The sequence below is a fragment of the Pseudophryne corroboree genome, chromosome 2 (assembly GCF_028390025.1).
Source record: "Pseudophryne corroboree isolate aPseCor3 chromosome 2, aPseCor3.hap2, whole genome shotgun sequence".
Taxonomy (NCBI): domain Eukaryota; kingdom Metazoa; phylum Chordata; class Amphibia; order Anura; family Myobatrachidae; genus Pseudophryne; species Pseudophryne corroboree.
Genome location: NC_086445.1, coordinates 828,756,659 through 828,771,660, shown reverse-complemented (window position 1 = coordinate 828,771,660; position 15,002 = coordinate 828,756,659). Strand labels below are relative to the sequence as shown.

Below are 15,002 nucleotides of genomic sequence, written 5' to 3'. Positions count from 1 at the left end.
GGGGGGGGGGATTTCTGGTTTCCTACCATTGCCTACACAAATTCCTAAATGGAAATACTCAGGACAGCATTCATCTCCTTTGAACCTCAGTCCTTTCGAGGACGTGCTGCAGGAACAACCACACACAGTATACGTTCAAAGCTTACAAAATAGAGTTCGATTTTCTTACACCATTGCGATTTTGCAAGACAGGTCTGCCTGTGTCAGAAGTCAAGATGGCGGTTCTGCAGACCGCGATACAGTCTCTTGTAGATTCAGCAGTTTGATTCCGGTTCCAGTCACCAACAGGGTCACGGTTATTATTTCATTTTTTTTTGTAGTTCCAAAGCCGTATGACTGTCAGTCCGATATTGAACCTAAAGGAGCTCAATCAGTACATCGCTTACTACAGATTCAAGATGGAATCCCTGCAGTCAGTAACTGCAGGTTTAGATCCACAGAAATTCAGAATTTCGATGGATCTCAAGAATGCGTACTTATACGCATCAGGCCTACTTAAGATTTGCAGTACAACAAAACCGTTATCAATTTCAGGAGCTACTGTTTGGCTTCTCATTAGCGCCTCGGGTATTCACAAGGTGATGTCTGTCATGTTGGCTCATCTCAGATCCATGGGAGTGATAATAGTTCCGTACTTAGACGATCTGCTCATCAAAGCTCCATCTCAACACATACTCCTGAAACATGCCTTACTATCATACAATGTACTAGTTCAGCACGGTTGGATTGTCAACCTCAAGAAATCAAGCCTGATTCCATCGCAAAGACTTCAAGTCCTAGGAATGATTCTCGACACGGTGGATCAACGGATTTACCTGCCAGAACACAATACACAAAGTATTCGTTATCGGATACAGTTAATGCGCAAACCACGGACAGTCTCTGTACATTGTGCATTCGACTGTTAGGAAAGATGATGGCGTCTTTCGAAGCACTCCAGTTCGGAAGATTTCACTCACGTCCTTTTCAACTGGATGTTCTCGCACAGTGGTCAGGCTCGCATCTACAAATTTATCAGGTAGTGCGGTTGTCTCCAAGGGCCAGAGTATCACTACTCTGGTGGCTCCAAGTACACAATCTCACAACAGGGAAAAGGTTTGGCTCCTGGAATTGGATAATTCTAACGACGGACGCGAGTCTTAGAGGTTGGGGAGCAGTATTCCAAAATTGTCATCTTCAGAGTCTCTGGTCAGACCAAGAAAGTTTACTGTCAATAAATGTCCTGGAACTCAGGGCAATTTACAACGCGATGCATCAAGCAGTGTACATGCTCCGGTTTCAGACTGTCCAGGTTCAGTCAAACAATGCGACAGTAGTCGCATACATCAAGAAAGAAGGAAGAACTCGAAGTCACATGACCATGCGGAAAGTTGCACGAATCCTCAGTTGGGCCGGGCATCACCAGGTGATATTGTCGGCAGTGTTCATTCCAGTAGTGGACAACTGGAAGGCAGATTATCTCAGCTGTCAGGATTTTCAACCAGGAGAATGGGCATTAAATCAAGAAGTGTTCCAGATGATGGTCCAGCGGTGGGGTTACCCACAGCTGGATCTAATGGCATCTCGCCAAAATCATCAAACATCCCAGTATGTGTCCAGAACAAGAGAACCAAAGGCAGTGGCAGTGGATGCTCTCATGATCGCGTGGCCGTACAGCCTCATGTATCCGTTTCCGCTGCTTCCTCGGTTGCTAAAGCGGATCAAGAGTGTCCACGACAGTCATACTAGTAGTGCCTCATTGGCCTCGGAGAGCGTGGTTCTCGGATCTCCGTGGGCTATTCGCAGACGATCCTTGGCCACTCTTGCTACGTCCGGACCTGCTAAAACCGGGTCTGTTCCTTTACCCCGGTTTAGCGCGGCTGCGTTTGACGGGATGGATGTTCAAACCGCCCTCTTAAGACGAGAGGGCATTCCAGAATCAGTTATACCAACCATGTTACGTGCTAGAAAGCCGGTTATGGCAGCTCATTATCACAGGATTTGGCGTGCCTACATAGGGTGGTGTGAAGCTCGGAAGTTTGTGACATCATCTTTCAAATTATCCCGTCTTTTGCTATTTCTACAGACGGGGTTAGATCGAGGACTACGTTTACACTAAAGGTGCAGGTCTCTGCCTTGTCGGTTTACTTTCAAAGGCGTTTGGCCCTTTTGCCAACAGTTCACACTTTCCTGCAAGGTCTCCTCAGAGTATAACCTCCATTTATACCACCTACAGCGCCAATGGACTTGAATCTGGTTTTAGATTTTATGCAGTCTTCACGGTTTGAACCCTTACAACGAGTTGGTAAGTTTCTCGCTTGGAAAACAGTTTTTCTACATGCCTTAGCTTCAGAAAGGCGTGTTTCCGAATTGGGTGCCTTATTATGCAAGCCACCGTATTTGGAGTTTCATGGCGATAAAGCGGAAATTCTCACGAATTCCATCTTCCTACCAAAGGTGGTATCATCTTTTCACATCAATCAACCAATTGTAGTTACGGTATTATCAGAAAGTGCAGGAACTCCAGCTACTTTGGATGTGGTATGCGCACTTTGCGTCTATGTAGCCCGAACATCAACAGTACGTAAAACGGATACATTGTTTGTTCTCTGTGATGCAGTCAAGATGGCTTGGCCAGCTTCCAAGCAGACTTTGTCCAGATGGATTAAGCTGACCATACGTCAGGCTTACCTTCATGCTAGGCTACAGCCGCCTACATCAGTTTCAGCTCATTCCACGCGTTCTGTGGGAACTTCATGGGCAGCAGGTCGTGGAGTTTCTACAACGCAACTTTGACGTGCTGCTACATGGTCATCAGTGCACACGTTTGTGCACTTTTACAAGTTTGATACGTTTGCGGCATCAGCATCTTGCTTTGGCCGTCCAGTGTTACAGGTGCCAAACAGCTCTCCCACCCAAGGGGGAAACTTTGGTACGTCTAAAGAGTACTCTAGTGACCACTAGTGGATGAAAAGAAAATTGGATTTTGGTACTTACGAGATAAATCATTTTATTTGAATCCACAGGGGGCACTGGACGCCCATCCAGAGCAGTTTACCTGTCTTGTGGTAAGTTCAATGGATCTTATGATAACACATTCTCACCGATTGTTAAGATGTAACGGTGATATCTATTATTGTGCCAACTGTTTAGTTATCAGTTACACTATGTGCCAACTTTATTGTTGTCCGTTATGTTATAATGTTATATGTAATTCTCTACTGTTCATCCTCTCTATCACTCCTATTCGGCTCAGTAAAAATACTGAAGTTTCTATGGGAGTATGGAGGGGGTGGAGAGCTACTAATTTAAATGTGCCTTATCCCAAGAGTACTCCAGTGCCCCCTGTGGATTCAAAGAAAAGGATTTATCTGGTAAGTACCAAATTTATCCTATTTTCTTGAAAGGGGTTCTGCACATCCAGCCTCCCCTTTGTGCCTCCTTCGGCACCTTGGGATCTTAATGTGGTGCTGCAGTTCCTGCAGTTGGATTGGTTCGAGCCTTTACAAGAGGTTGATGTCAAGTTTCTTACTTGGAAAGCGGTCACACTATTGGCATTAGCATCTGCTAGACGTGTGTCAGAATTGGGGGCAATGTCCTGTCCCTACTTGATTTTCCATGAAGATGGAGCGGAGCTCAGGACGCGTCGGCAATTTCTTCCGAAGGTTGTCGTGTTTTCATATCAACCAACCTATTGTGTTGCCAGTGGCTACTGACTCCTCAATCACCTCAAAGTTCTTGGATGTTGTGAGGGCTTTGAAGATTTATGTGAAGAGATCTTCTCGTCACAGAAAGGTGGATGCTCTATTTGTCCTTTATGATCCCAACAAGGTTGGGTGTCCTGCTTCTACGCAGACAATTTCTCGCTGGATCAGGTTCACTATCCAGCATGCTTATTCTGCGGCAGGATTGCAGTGTCCAAAATCTGTTAAGGCCCACTCTACTCGTAAAGTGGGTTCTTCCTGGGTGGCTACCCGAGGTGTCTCGGCTTTACAACTTTGCCAAACGGCTACTTGGTCAGGGTCGAACACGTTTGCTAAGTTCTACGAGTTTGATACTTTGGCCTCTAAGGACCTTAAGTTTGGTCAATCTGTGCTGCAGGAGCCTCCGCGCTCTCCCTCCCGTACTGGGAACTTTGGTACATCCCCATGGTACTAATGTGGACCCCAGCATCCTCTAGGACGTAAGACAAAATAGTATTTTAATTACCTACCGGTAAATCCTTTTCTCGTAGTCCGTAGAGGATGCTGTGCGCCCGCCCAGTGCTTCGTTTTCCTGCATTTGTTACTTGGTTAAGTACTGCATTGTTGCTTGGTTAAGTACTGTTGTTCAGCCGTTGCTGAATTGTTTCAAGCTGGTTAGCTTGGCTTTCAGTTATGTTTGAGCTGGTGTGAATCTCACCACTATCTGTGTATTTCCTTCTCTCGGAGTATGTCCGTCTCCTCGGGCACAGTTTCTAGACTGAGTCTGGTAGGAGGGGCATAGAGGGAGGAGCCAACTCACACTTTTAAACTGTTAAAAGGGACCCATCTATACCCCATGGTACTAATGTGGACCCCAGCATCCTGTAAAAACTATGAGAAAAGGATTTACCGGTAGATAATTAAAATCCTATTTTTGCACATATATTATCCAGTATAGCTAAGCGGATAATGCCAGCTCCTATACCAGGGATAGGTTACCCTATTAACCCTTACGTGCCGCATTCCCCCTGGGGTTTATCACATCCAGTCCTGGAATCTGCAGCCTTTCAACAAAAACAGTCTGAAAGGCCGGTGGAAAGTAAATCACACAGACATAAAAACATCTACACAGTCTACACGTTTCAGATGAGGGCTTGTCAGAGGATTAGGATTCATCACACTCTAGATCTGCATACAGAGACTAGGTTGAAGGTCTCGGCTCAGTAGACATACCTGAGCTAATTAGTGCTATGAAAGCCATTCTTTCTCCAGCAGGGTCCACATGTTATCCACAGGATAACATTGGGATATAATGAAGCGACAGCGGATTTTCACCAATCCGTCACAGCTTTTCGACCTCCCAGCATTCAACGGGCCCGTCCATATATTCCCAGCTCCTGGCTCAGACAAATCTATTTTTTGTTTGGTGCGGCAGGAGCCGGACCATGGTCAGTCGGCTGCTGGTTTTTAGCAGCCATAAGTTTTCTTATTTTATTTTTATAGTCTTACTATTTTTTTGAGTGATCTTTCTAAAAAGCGTCTTATATGTACCTTAGAAAGAGTCGCTCCTACAACTCACCGCTGGGCTGCTACAATGCTTACCCACAAGTACAGTGCTGTTTCGGTGGGCGTCTGTGTAGGATATACTAGCAGGTCCAGCAGACGTTACCAGGCTGTGGCCGGAGCACGGGAGAAGGTAAAGCTTCGGACACAGCCGCACTGCTTTGGGAGGAGACTACCAAACAGTCACTGATGCGGCTGCCACCTTGGGTGCACCAGCGCTAGCCGTTAGGGATCATAGTCTCCATGAGTAGTATGAGACCGCGATCTCTAGAGTTGATGTCAACAGTGGGGAGGCAGATGCTCTCCTGTTCGCCCCTCCCCCTGGTTCATGACCAGTTTCCTCCGAGTCTCCCGCCATGAACCGTTTTCCCGCTTTCCATCTGAGACGCTGTGTACTAAGGGACCTAGTTGCAGCATAGGCGACTGTGACTGGTGTGTCTGTGTTCACTATAGGTTCACGGAGCGGCCGTGTACACTAATAGCGTCTGGATCCACTCAGCGTTCGCAGACATATTGATCGATCCTGGAAGTGGGGTAAGTTTCCCTGTATCCCACTCTACTGAGTATGGATTATACAGCACTAAGTTTCTATCTACCTTTTGAGTATGAATAGTTGGATAAGTGCATAATGCATATGAGTCTGATAATATTACTGTGGTTTCTTTCGCTATGCGTCTGAATACAGTTAAAACTTTTCTAACGTAATGCAGTAATATGTTTCTCCTACATACTTGAAATGTATCTGTAGTTGATTATGTGCTCATATTGCTTATTATACTAATGTATAACATGTGACTGACTGCTAGCGCGATTGCTGACTTTACTATAATTCTGACCGTTTTTCCCCCGATTTTCAATGCTGGTGTATAGCAGGGTAGGGTCAGATTGTATGTCACTTTATCGAGTCTTAAAGTGATTACAGTCACAAATTGTGCAGTACACTGGGTAAGTGGTGATTACTTATCATGTTTAAGAACGGCAAAGGTGAGGAAGATACACTAACAGCAACACCAACAATCATATCATGTTTGTCTTGCAAAGCTGGGTTAACCTCTCAAGATCTGGTTCAGGATGGTTTGTGTGCAAATTGTTTTAGCTTTTACCAAGGTCTTTTGAATAGTACAAGGCAGATACAGGTGCAAGTTGATCCCCGTTGGGCTATGTTTGCACAAACTTCCAATATAGCTGAGCGGATAATTCCAACTTCTATACCAGGAATAGGTTACACAATTAACCCTTACATGCAGCTTCCCACCTGCGGTTTATCACTTCCAGCAGCAGCCTCTCAAAAGAAACAGGCTGAAAAGCCAGTGGTAAGTAAATCTACATCTTCACAGTCTATACATGTTTCAGATGACGATTCATCGGAGGATGAAGGCTCATTAAGCTCTGGTTCTGCATACGAAGAGGAGGAGGTAGGCCTCACCTCAGTGGATATAGCAGAGTTAACTAAGGCAATTAAATCCTTAGAAGAAGCCGCAGAACCTGTGTTAAAATCCAAGGCACCTGTGTTTAAACGTCCCAAAACAGTTAAGACTGAGTTTCCTGGGTCAGATCATGGAAGAGGCTTGGGCTACGCCCAGTAAGAAGATTAGAATTCCTAGGAAATGGAATTCTAATTATCCACTTCTAGCTGGGGATTGTTTAAAGAGGGAGGTGGCCCCCAAAGTACTTGACGCATGTTATTCAATTAGTGCGAAAATCTAAATGACCTCTGCCTTCAACATCATTCAATGATGTCACGGATAGGAGAGTGGATGGTTTTTTTAAAAAACATTTTTTCCCTGTCTGGGGCAGTCATAAGAACAGCCATGGCTTCAGCTTGGATGGCAAAAGCAGTGGCTGCCTGAGCTGATGCATTGGAAGGAGATCTTTCATTGGCATCTAGAGAGCAAAAATCCCATATTGCACATATAAAACAGGCTGCGATGTTCTTGGAAGTAGCAGCTTTGGATATGGGTACAATTGCCTTCAGGGCATCATCTTCAACAGTAGCCGCTCGCAGAGCAGTTTGTCTACGTACATGGAAAGCTGATTCAGAATCTAAAAAGGTGTTGGAGTCTTTACCTTTCTCTGGAGATATTCTTTTTGGTAAAGAATTGACAGATATTTTGGAGTCAGAAGCAGACTCCAAGAAAGTAAAGTTTTCTTCCACATACAAATTCAAAACTAAAGTTCCATCTTTCGTCCCCTCTTTCTCAAGGACAAGCTAAAGGGAAAAGTGATGACAAACAGACCTAATACAAGAAGTCTCGTACGACTAAAAAGCATTGGTTGATCAGAGGACCGGTTGGTGAAACAGAAAATAAGCCATCAGCCTGATGGTGCGGGCCTCCACCTGGGGGATTCCAGGGGGGTGGGGGGCTGACTTCTTCAGTTTGCTCAGATCTAGCAGCAGTCTACAACAGATGCCTGGGTGCAGGAAGCGGTATCTCTCGGTTATGCACTTGCCTTCAAGAAACACCCTCCTCAAAGGTTTTTTTGTACCAGCCCGTCTCGGGTAGAGACAAGGTCCAGGATGTTCCAAGAGGCAGTTCAGAAATTGCTTCAGTCAATGGTAATCATTCCAGTTCCTACTGCACAACGAGGACAGGGGTTTTACTCCTTTTTCTAGTTCAGAAGCCAAATGGGTCATTCCGGCCCATACTCAGTCTCTGCAGAACAACTACATTGAGGTACCTCGGTTTTAAATGGAGACTTTACGTTCCATCATTTTGGCCATGGAGCCAGGGGATTATATGGTATCCCTGGATATCCAGGATGCTTACCTACATGGTTCCTATAGCACTGTCCCATCAGTGCTATCTCAGGTTCGCTATCCTCCAACAGCATTTTCAGTTCCAGGCCCTTCCTTTTGGGTTAGCCACAGCCCCCAGAGTATTTACCAAAATTATGGTGGTAATGGCAGCTTATCTCCGCCAGCAAAGGATAAGATTTTTTGCATACCAAGACGATCTCTTAATCCTGGCACAGTCTCAGAAATTGCTCCTGTTTTATCTCCAACAGATAGTAACGTGTCTGCAGAAGCACGGGTGGCTCATAAATTGGTTCTATTACAGCGGATGACTCACATGGAGGCTGTACTGGATTTAAGCCTTCAAAGAGTATTTTTACCTCTGAACAAGATATCCAAAGTTCAGTCAAGGATTCAGGAGCTGCTACACAGTCAAAGGGTATCCATTCACGCAGCAATGCGTGTGATGGGATTGATGGTGTCAACAATCTACATGGTGGAGTATGCTCAGTTCCACTCGAGGCCTCTGCAGTATCTGAACCTTGCCAATGGAATGGATTTCATGAGATGATAAAACGCAGACTATGGTCCTTATGGTGGAAGTAAGGAGGTCGTTAGCTTGGTGGCTACAGACATCACATCTGGACAAAGGGAGACCGTTTTGGATATCAGAGTGGGAAATTCTGACAGCGGATGCCAGTCTCCAGAGCTGGGGAGCAGTGTCAGGAAGGTTGTATTTCCAGGGGCAATGGACCAAGGATGAAGGTTGCCTGCCAATAAATATTTTGGAACTTCGGGCCATATACATGGCACTGATTCAGGCAAAGGACATCCTTGGAAAACCGGTTCAGATCCACTCAGACAATGCGACTGCAGTAGCGTACCTCAACCATCAGGGAGGAATTCGCAGCCAAAAAGCAATGAGGTAAGTTGCAGACTAAAGTGTGCAGAATTTCATCATCCAGCCTTGGCCGCATTTATTGTTTCCAGGAGTCCTAAACTGGGAAGCGGATTTTCTCAGTCGACACACCATTTAGGCAAGCAAATGGGCTCTACACCTTGGAGGTCTTCCAGACTCTAGTCGACAAGTGGGGGTTGCCAGAGATAGATCTCATGGCGTCCCGCCAAATCAACAAAGTTCTCATATACGGGTCAAGAACAAAGGATCCCAGAGCGATCTTTGTAGATACCCTGTCGGTGAGATGGGACTTTCATCTGGCCTATGTGTTTTCTCCAATCACCGTATTACCCAGGATGGTGAGACTGATAAAGGAAAGGAGGTCGTGATACTAATATCTCCGGCTTGGCCCAGAAGACATTGGTACACATATCTGCAGAGAATGTCGATAGATGCTCCATTCATGCTCCCTCAACGTCCAGATCTACTGACGCAGGGTCCTTGTTATCACAGACATCTGGATCGACTCTTTGACAGCATGGCTATTGAAACCTCTATCCTGAAGCCAGGAGGATTCTCACAACAGGTAATTCAAACAATGCTCAGAGCAAGGAAACTTTCCTCAGCTCGAATTTATCACCGAATATGGCAAGCCTATATTCATTGGTGCAGTGAACGGAAAATGGACTCTAGGTCTTTCAGAGTTTCCAGGGTCTTAGCATTCCTTCAGGCAGGAATGGATAAAGGTTTGAAGGTGGCTTCCTTTAGAGTGCAAGTATCAGCATTGACTGTATGGTTCCAAAAGAAAATTGCCGACTTTCAGGATGTGCGTACTTTTTTCCAGGGAATGCTGCGCATTCAACCTCCTTTTGCTTCTCCTACAGTGCCTTGGGACTTAAGTTTAGTCCTAAAGGCCCTTCAAGTTGCCGCATTTGAACCACTTAATAAAGTAGATCTTAAATTGTTGACAGCTAAAGTTCTCTTTCTACTGGCCATGCCGTCAGCTAGAAGAGTATAAGGTTTAGGGGCATTGTTATGTCGTCCTCCATTTCTGATCTTTTATTTAGATAGCGTTTCTCAGAACTAAATCTGGGTATCTTCCCAAGGTGGTGTCTAAATTTCACCTTAACGAAGAAATTGTATTCCCGGCCTTCCAGGAACCTGGCCTTTCTACGGGAGATGCATCGCTGGACTTGGTCAATGCCTTAAGGATCTATGTGGATTGTACCAGTGCCATCAGAAAGACAGATTCCCTCTTCATTCTCTCTGGATTTTACAAGAGAGGATGGCCTGCTGATAAGCAGACACTGGCAAGGTGGCTTCGGATGACTATTTGAGAAGCATATTCTCACGCTGATCTCCCTGTTTCGGCTAATGTCTCTGCTCACTCTACTTGTAAGGTAGGTACGTCATGGGCAGCACAACGTGGTGCTTCAGCAGAACAGATATGTAAGGCAGCCACATGGTCTTCCATTAACACATTCATTAGAAATTATGCTGTGGATACCTTTGCCTCTCAGGACGCTGAATTTGGGCGAAGGATTCTCCTCTCCCGTCAGGACTAAATTGCTTTGGGAAATCCCAATGTTATCCTGTGGATAACCTGTGGACCCTGCTGGAGAAATATACGTTATGGTAAGAACTTACCGTTAATAACGGTATTTCTCCTCAGTCCACAGGGATCCCACCCTGACGCACCTGATTTGAGGATCCTTTTACTCACTAACCTCTTCCTTCTTGTACGGAAGGGTGTGTATGTGTGTTGTTCTCACCTGATTAGGGCTATGAATGATGCTCCTGCCTTAAGCTTTGGGAAAACAACTGATTTGTCTGAGCCACGAGGTGGGGATATATGGACGGCCCGTTGCATGCTGGGAGGCTGAAAACCTTTGATTGATGGAAAACCGCTGTCACTTCATCATATCCCAATGATATCCTGTGGATACTTTTGACTTAGAAGAAATAGAGTTATCGACGGTAAGTCTACCATGACTATGTATTTTGTCACTTGTTATGTGCTTACAGTATATATTCCAGTGTTTAGTCTTAAAGAATATGAGCATTTCACTTTTTTTTTTTGGGTGACGGAGTTGTTCACAACACCCCAAATATTCTATTTAACGATACAGTGCGCTTATTGTAACCTTGGATATGTAATATTAAAGACATTGAAATTAAAATATCATATAGTATATAAAATACCTGCTGACAAGTGTGTATTCGGCTCAGTGACCTAACCAATCTAGGAAAACAACAACCTTTATAATGGAAGAGTCTGTTTTTTTACATTGAAAATAATGCATGGAGAGAGTCTATAATGGCTCTTTACGAACATGACAGACTGAGATCTTCTTTAAATTTAAGAGCTACAGTACACATTCCATTATAGAAAATTGGTCTGGTCACTGAACTACTGTAAAAACATCTAGGAATTGTTCTTACATTTTATAGGAATTTTAAGATTTTGACAATTTATATTTTTGACCTACAAATTTAAGGTAAATATTGATTTTATTTTTACTATGTTCTTTGAATTTATAGAATTCATGTGAAAGGTTTCCACTTTTGCTATCCTGATTTAATTTCTTTTAAAAACAAACATGTCCTGTAGTGCACTGTATGTGCTGGTTAGAGCAATAGGTTAATAGTTATACCTACACACAAAATCATTAATGCATTTTTGTTACATTACATGTTGAAAAATGTTGAATTTTTTGCAGATATGTGCAACTAATAAGCTAGTACAATATAGTAAACCGTAATGGATATGTATGTATAACTACTAGTGCGTCATGATATTACACCATGGTGTGGAAACTGAGCATCTTTAAACTTGCATGCATCGAAGCTAATAATGATTCACTTTTTAAATTGCGGTTTCTTCATTAATTAATTTTATCTAGTTAATACAATGATATTTTGAAGCAACATTTTCCGTGTTGCAGTTGGCGAGACCAGATTCTTTGTAGATAATTGTTGGGATGATACATTGTATAGGAAGGATGGTGTGTACTAACTATTTCCACAAGAACCCTGAAAATTGTCTTTTGTCTTTACAAAATGTGAAAATTTGAATAATGTGACTACAGGAGTAAGGTTTTACGTTATGAAGCTGTGATATGCTATGACACAATATTGAATTCTTTCTGCCATTACAGTGAGTAGTTTATTGTGTGAAAGGAAGACAACCCATACCATGTATCACTACAGAGTATTTGTTTTCATCAAAATGGCAATTTTTATTTGTTTTACATAAGAGAAAAAACAGGACAAGACCTGGCACAAAATAAGGGCCTAATTCAGACCTGATCGCTGTGCTGCTAATTTTACTGTCCTGCGATTAGATAGTCACCGCCCAAGAGGAGTGTTAATTCACCCATGCAATTGTACGATCACTTGAGTACGCCGTGCGAAAATGTCCCTCAGTCAGCGGACAGCTGCAAATCTGTTCGCACCTCACTCACCATTGAATGATTTTCCCATTGTGTGCAGTCTGTGCGCAGCCCAGAACTTACTCCTACAGTGCAAAAAGAAGAGGCTGATCTGGGCCGGAGCTGACGTCACACGCCCTCTTAGAAAACGCTTGGGAACGCCTGAGTTTTCCCTGACACTCCCAGAAGACGGTCAGTTACCTCCCACAAACGCCCTCTTAATGTCAATCAGCATCCGAATGGCGGTGCGATCGAAATTTCCAATGTAGCTTGTCACTGTTTGGTGAATCCTGTTTGGCAATGCGCGTGCGCATTGCGGTGCATGCGCTGTCAATCGATAATTGCCCGCTTTTACGAAAACTCACCGCAGCGATCAGGTCTGAATTGGGCCCTACGTCAGTATTTGGTATTAATGTGCTTACTTATGATGGGAAATCTTTAAAATAAGAAATCTGCTATGGATTGTTCGGAGAACATTATGAATAATACATATGTGAAAGGATAAATAGTGCCCCAGTCACCAGCGTTTCTATTTAAAAAAGTAGCCTATCCATTCAACGTGGGCGGTGCTGTGGGTGAAATTCAGTTGTTTATCGCACCTGATGTCCCATCTAAAGTGACCATATTCAGGTGTTGTTTTTAATACGCTGATTGCACACAGACAAGCCTGGTCTAGCTGCATTATACAGCTAAACCTGTCCAAAGTGCTGGGCGCGGTGCGAAAAGTGCAGTTTGGGTGCCCAAACGGGTCACTTTTCTCACACTTCAGCTCCCCAACTTTTCAGGGTAACCCAGCTCAATAGATCAACTCGCCTGTGTATAATAAAACCCAGAAAGCATGACCTGTTGGAGGTACTTAGAGGACTGAAGTTCATAACCACTGTGTTATGCTAATTGATAAATACATGATTTTATAAAAAATTTTCAAAATCATCTTACATTATGCAAACCAGGCAGTAGGAGATAATCACCCTTGACATTTTACTAACATTGCCCGTTATTTACACATTTTTTAATTACACTAACGAGTAAGCCATGTTTTTCTTTTTTGGTTACCTTTAATTTACATTTGAGACTTCTCAGCTTATTACGTGTGCCTGTTGTACCAACAGTGATTCTTCACAACTTCTCTGCATGCTAGAGAGCACCTGGACAGATGCCAGATTCATTCTGCAGATCATGTGCGAGCTGAATGTTCTCCCCTTGGCCTTACAGATCACCAATATTGCAGGAAATGTTATGGTAATTATTGTAATTATAATTAATGAGAGAACTTGTACGTTAAAGGAATTAATGCAACCATTGTACTAAAATGTGTTACCTTTAAGAAAGTGTAAAGATGTTTGTGTGCTGGCAATCTTGAGTTTGGATATTTCTCTAGCATCCATAAGGGATATTGGGGGAATCTAGTATGATGGGTTATAGATGGGGTCCAAAGAAGCCGATGCACTTAAAATTTCTTCAACTAGGTGTGCTGGCTCCTCCCCTCTATGTCCCCTCCCACAGGCAGTTTAGAAAAAAGTGCCCTCAGGAGAGGATGCATACTCTGGAGCTCCAGAGAGTTTTCTTCAGTTTCTTTTAAATCTTTGTTCTTTTCGATATGCTGTTTGGGCAACAGCATACCTGCACCGTGTGAGTTAGGGGTGAACGGGGTGGGTGGTCACCGGCCTTGCGAGGTGTCAGAGCCGCTTCCCTGCTGTTGGACACCGTCCTGAGAGGTTGTTGTACAGCGGGGCACTGCGCCTTAGCAGTCACAATCGCAGCACGCCGCACACCCCTAACATTGCCTGAAGTGACGACAGTTCTTGGTGCGGCAAAAAAGCAGGTGCGGTTTACGGGACCCTCCTGGGGGGGACCCGCTATAGCCCCCTGTGTACACTGGCAAGCGGTTGTGAAAACAGGTTTTTATACTATGTTTTACACCAAAAGGAGACATTTGCCAGTATAAATAAGTGTATAGCTCCAGCGCCATTGCAGGGGGCGGAGCTACCTCAGATCGGGACCAGCGGCTTCTTGCGCCTTCCTCTGCTTCCAACAGCAGCAGGCACACAGCTCCTCCAACACTCCAGATACGTATAGGGGTGTTAGATAGGGGTAGAGTCCTCATAAGGACAAAACACTGGTGTTTGGGTCTCCTACTCGCATACCAATCAAGGTCAGGCTTGCTTGTACAGTGTCTGTGTGTTGTGTGTGTGGGTTTGTCTCCTGTGAATATAGTAAACACCATTTATGCACAAGCAGATTCCCCCTCTTCTCATGAACAATGTAGCAAGTCCTCACAGGCTTATGAGGAGGCGGAGGGGGAGGTGCAGCAGCCATCCTGGTTAAACTCTTTGGATGGCGGACATGTTCTCTCAGCCCTCTGTAAATAGTCATGAGACACAGCAACTGTAGCAGACCTGGCTGCAAGAGGCAGAGGACAGACCCTTCTCCCTAGCTCAGGGCCACATACATGTGGGCTGCCTGCTAACTCTCAGTAACTGATGAAGAGGGACAGAAGGACGGGGAAACGCTGGACCCTATTATTGAGGCTTCATCTCCTGCACAAGGGCTTGAGCCCCTCATAATTGCTATCAGGGATGTGTTAAAACTCCCAGTTGAAGACGATGCAGTAAACCAGTCTTTTTCTCTGACGTCCTAAGTGGATGCTGGGACTCCGTAAGGACCATGGGGAATAGCGGCTCCGCAGGAGACTGGGCACAACTATAAAGAGA

At 44.4% G+C, this 15,002-nt stretch overlaps 1 protein-coding gene across 5 annotated transcripts in view; it reads left to right on the top strand.

Moving 5' to 3' along the window:
* The window catches only part of POLA1 (DNA polymerase alpha 1, catalytic subunit), a 1,252,649-nt gene that overhangs the window by 392,940 nt on the left and 844,707 nt on the right, over nt 1-15,002 (top strand). For all 5 annotated transcript variants that reach the window (XR_010241483.1, XM_063955699.1, XM_063955698.1 and 2 more), the window contains exon 20: nt 13,401-13,530. Coding sequence is in view for 4 of the 5 variants with exons in the window: in XM_063955699.1 (XP_063811769.1) it covers nt 13,401-13,530 (130 nt within the window). In the remaining variant the exon portion in view is untranslated. The remainder of the gene's footprint in view (nt 1-13,400; nt 13,531-15,002) is intronic.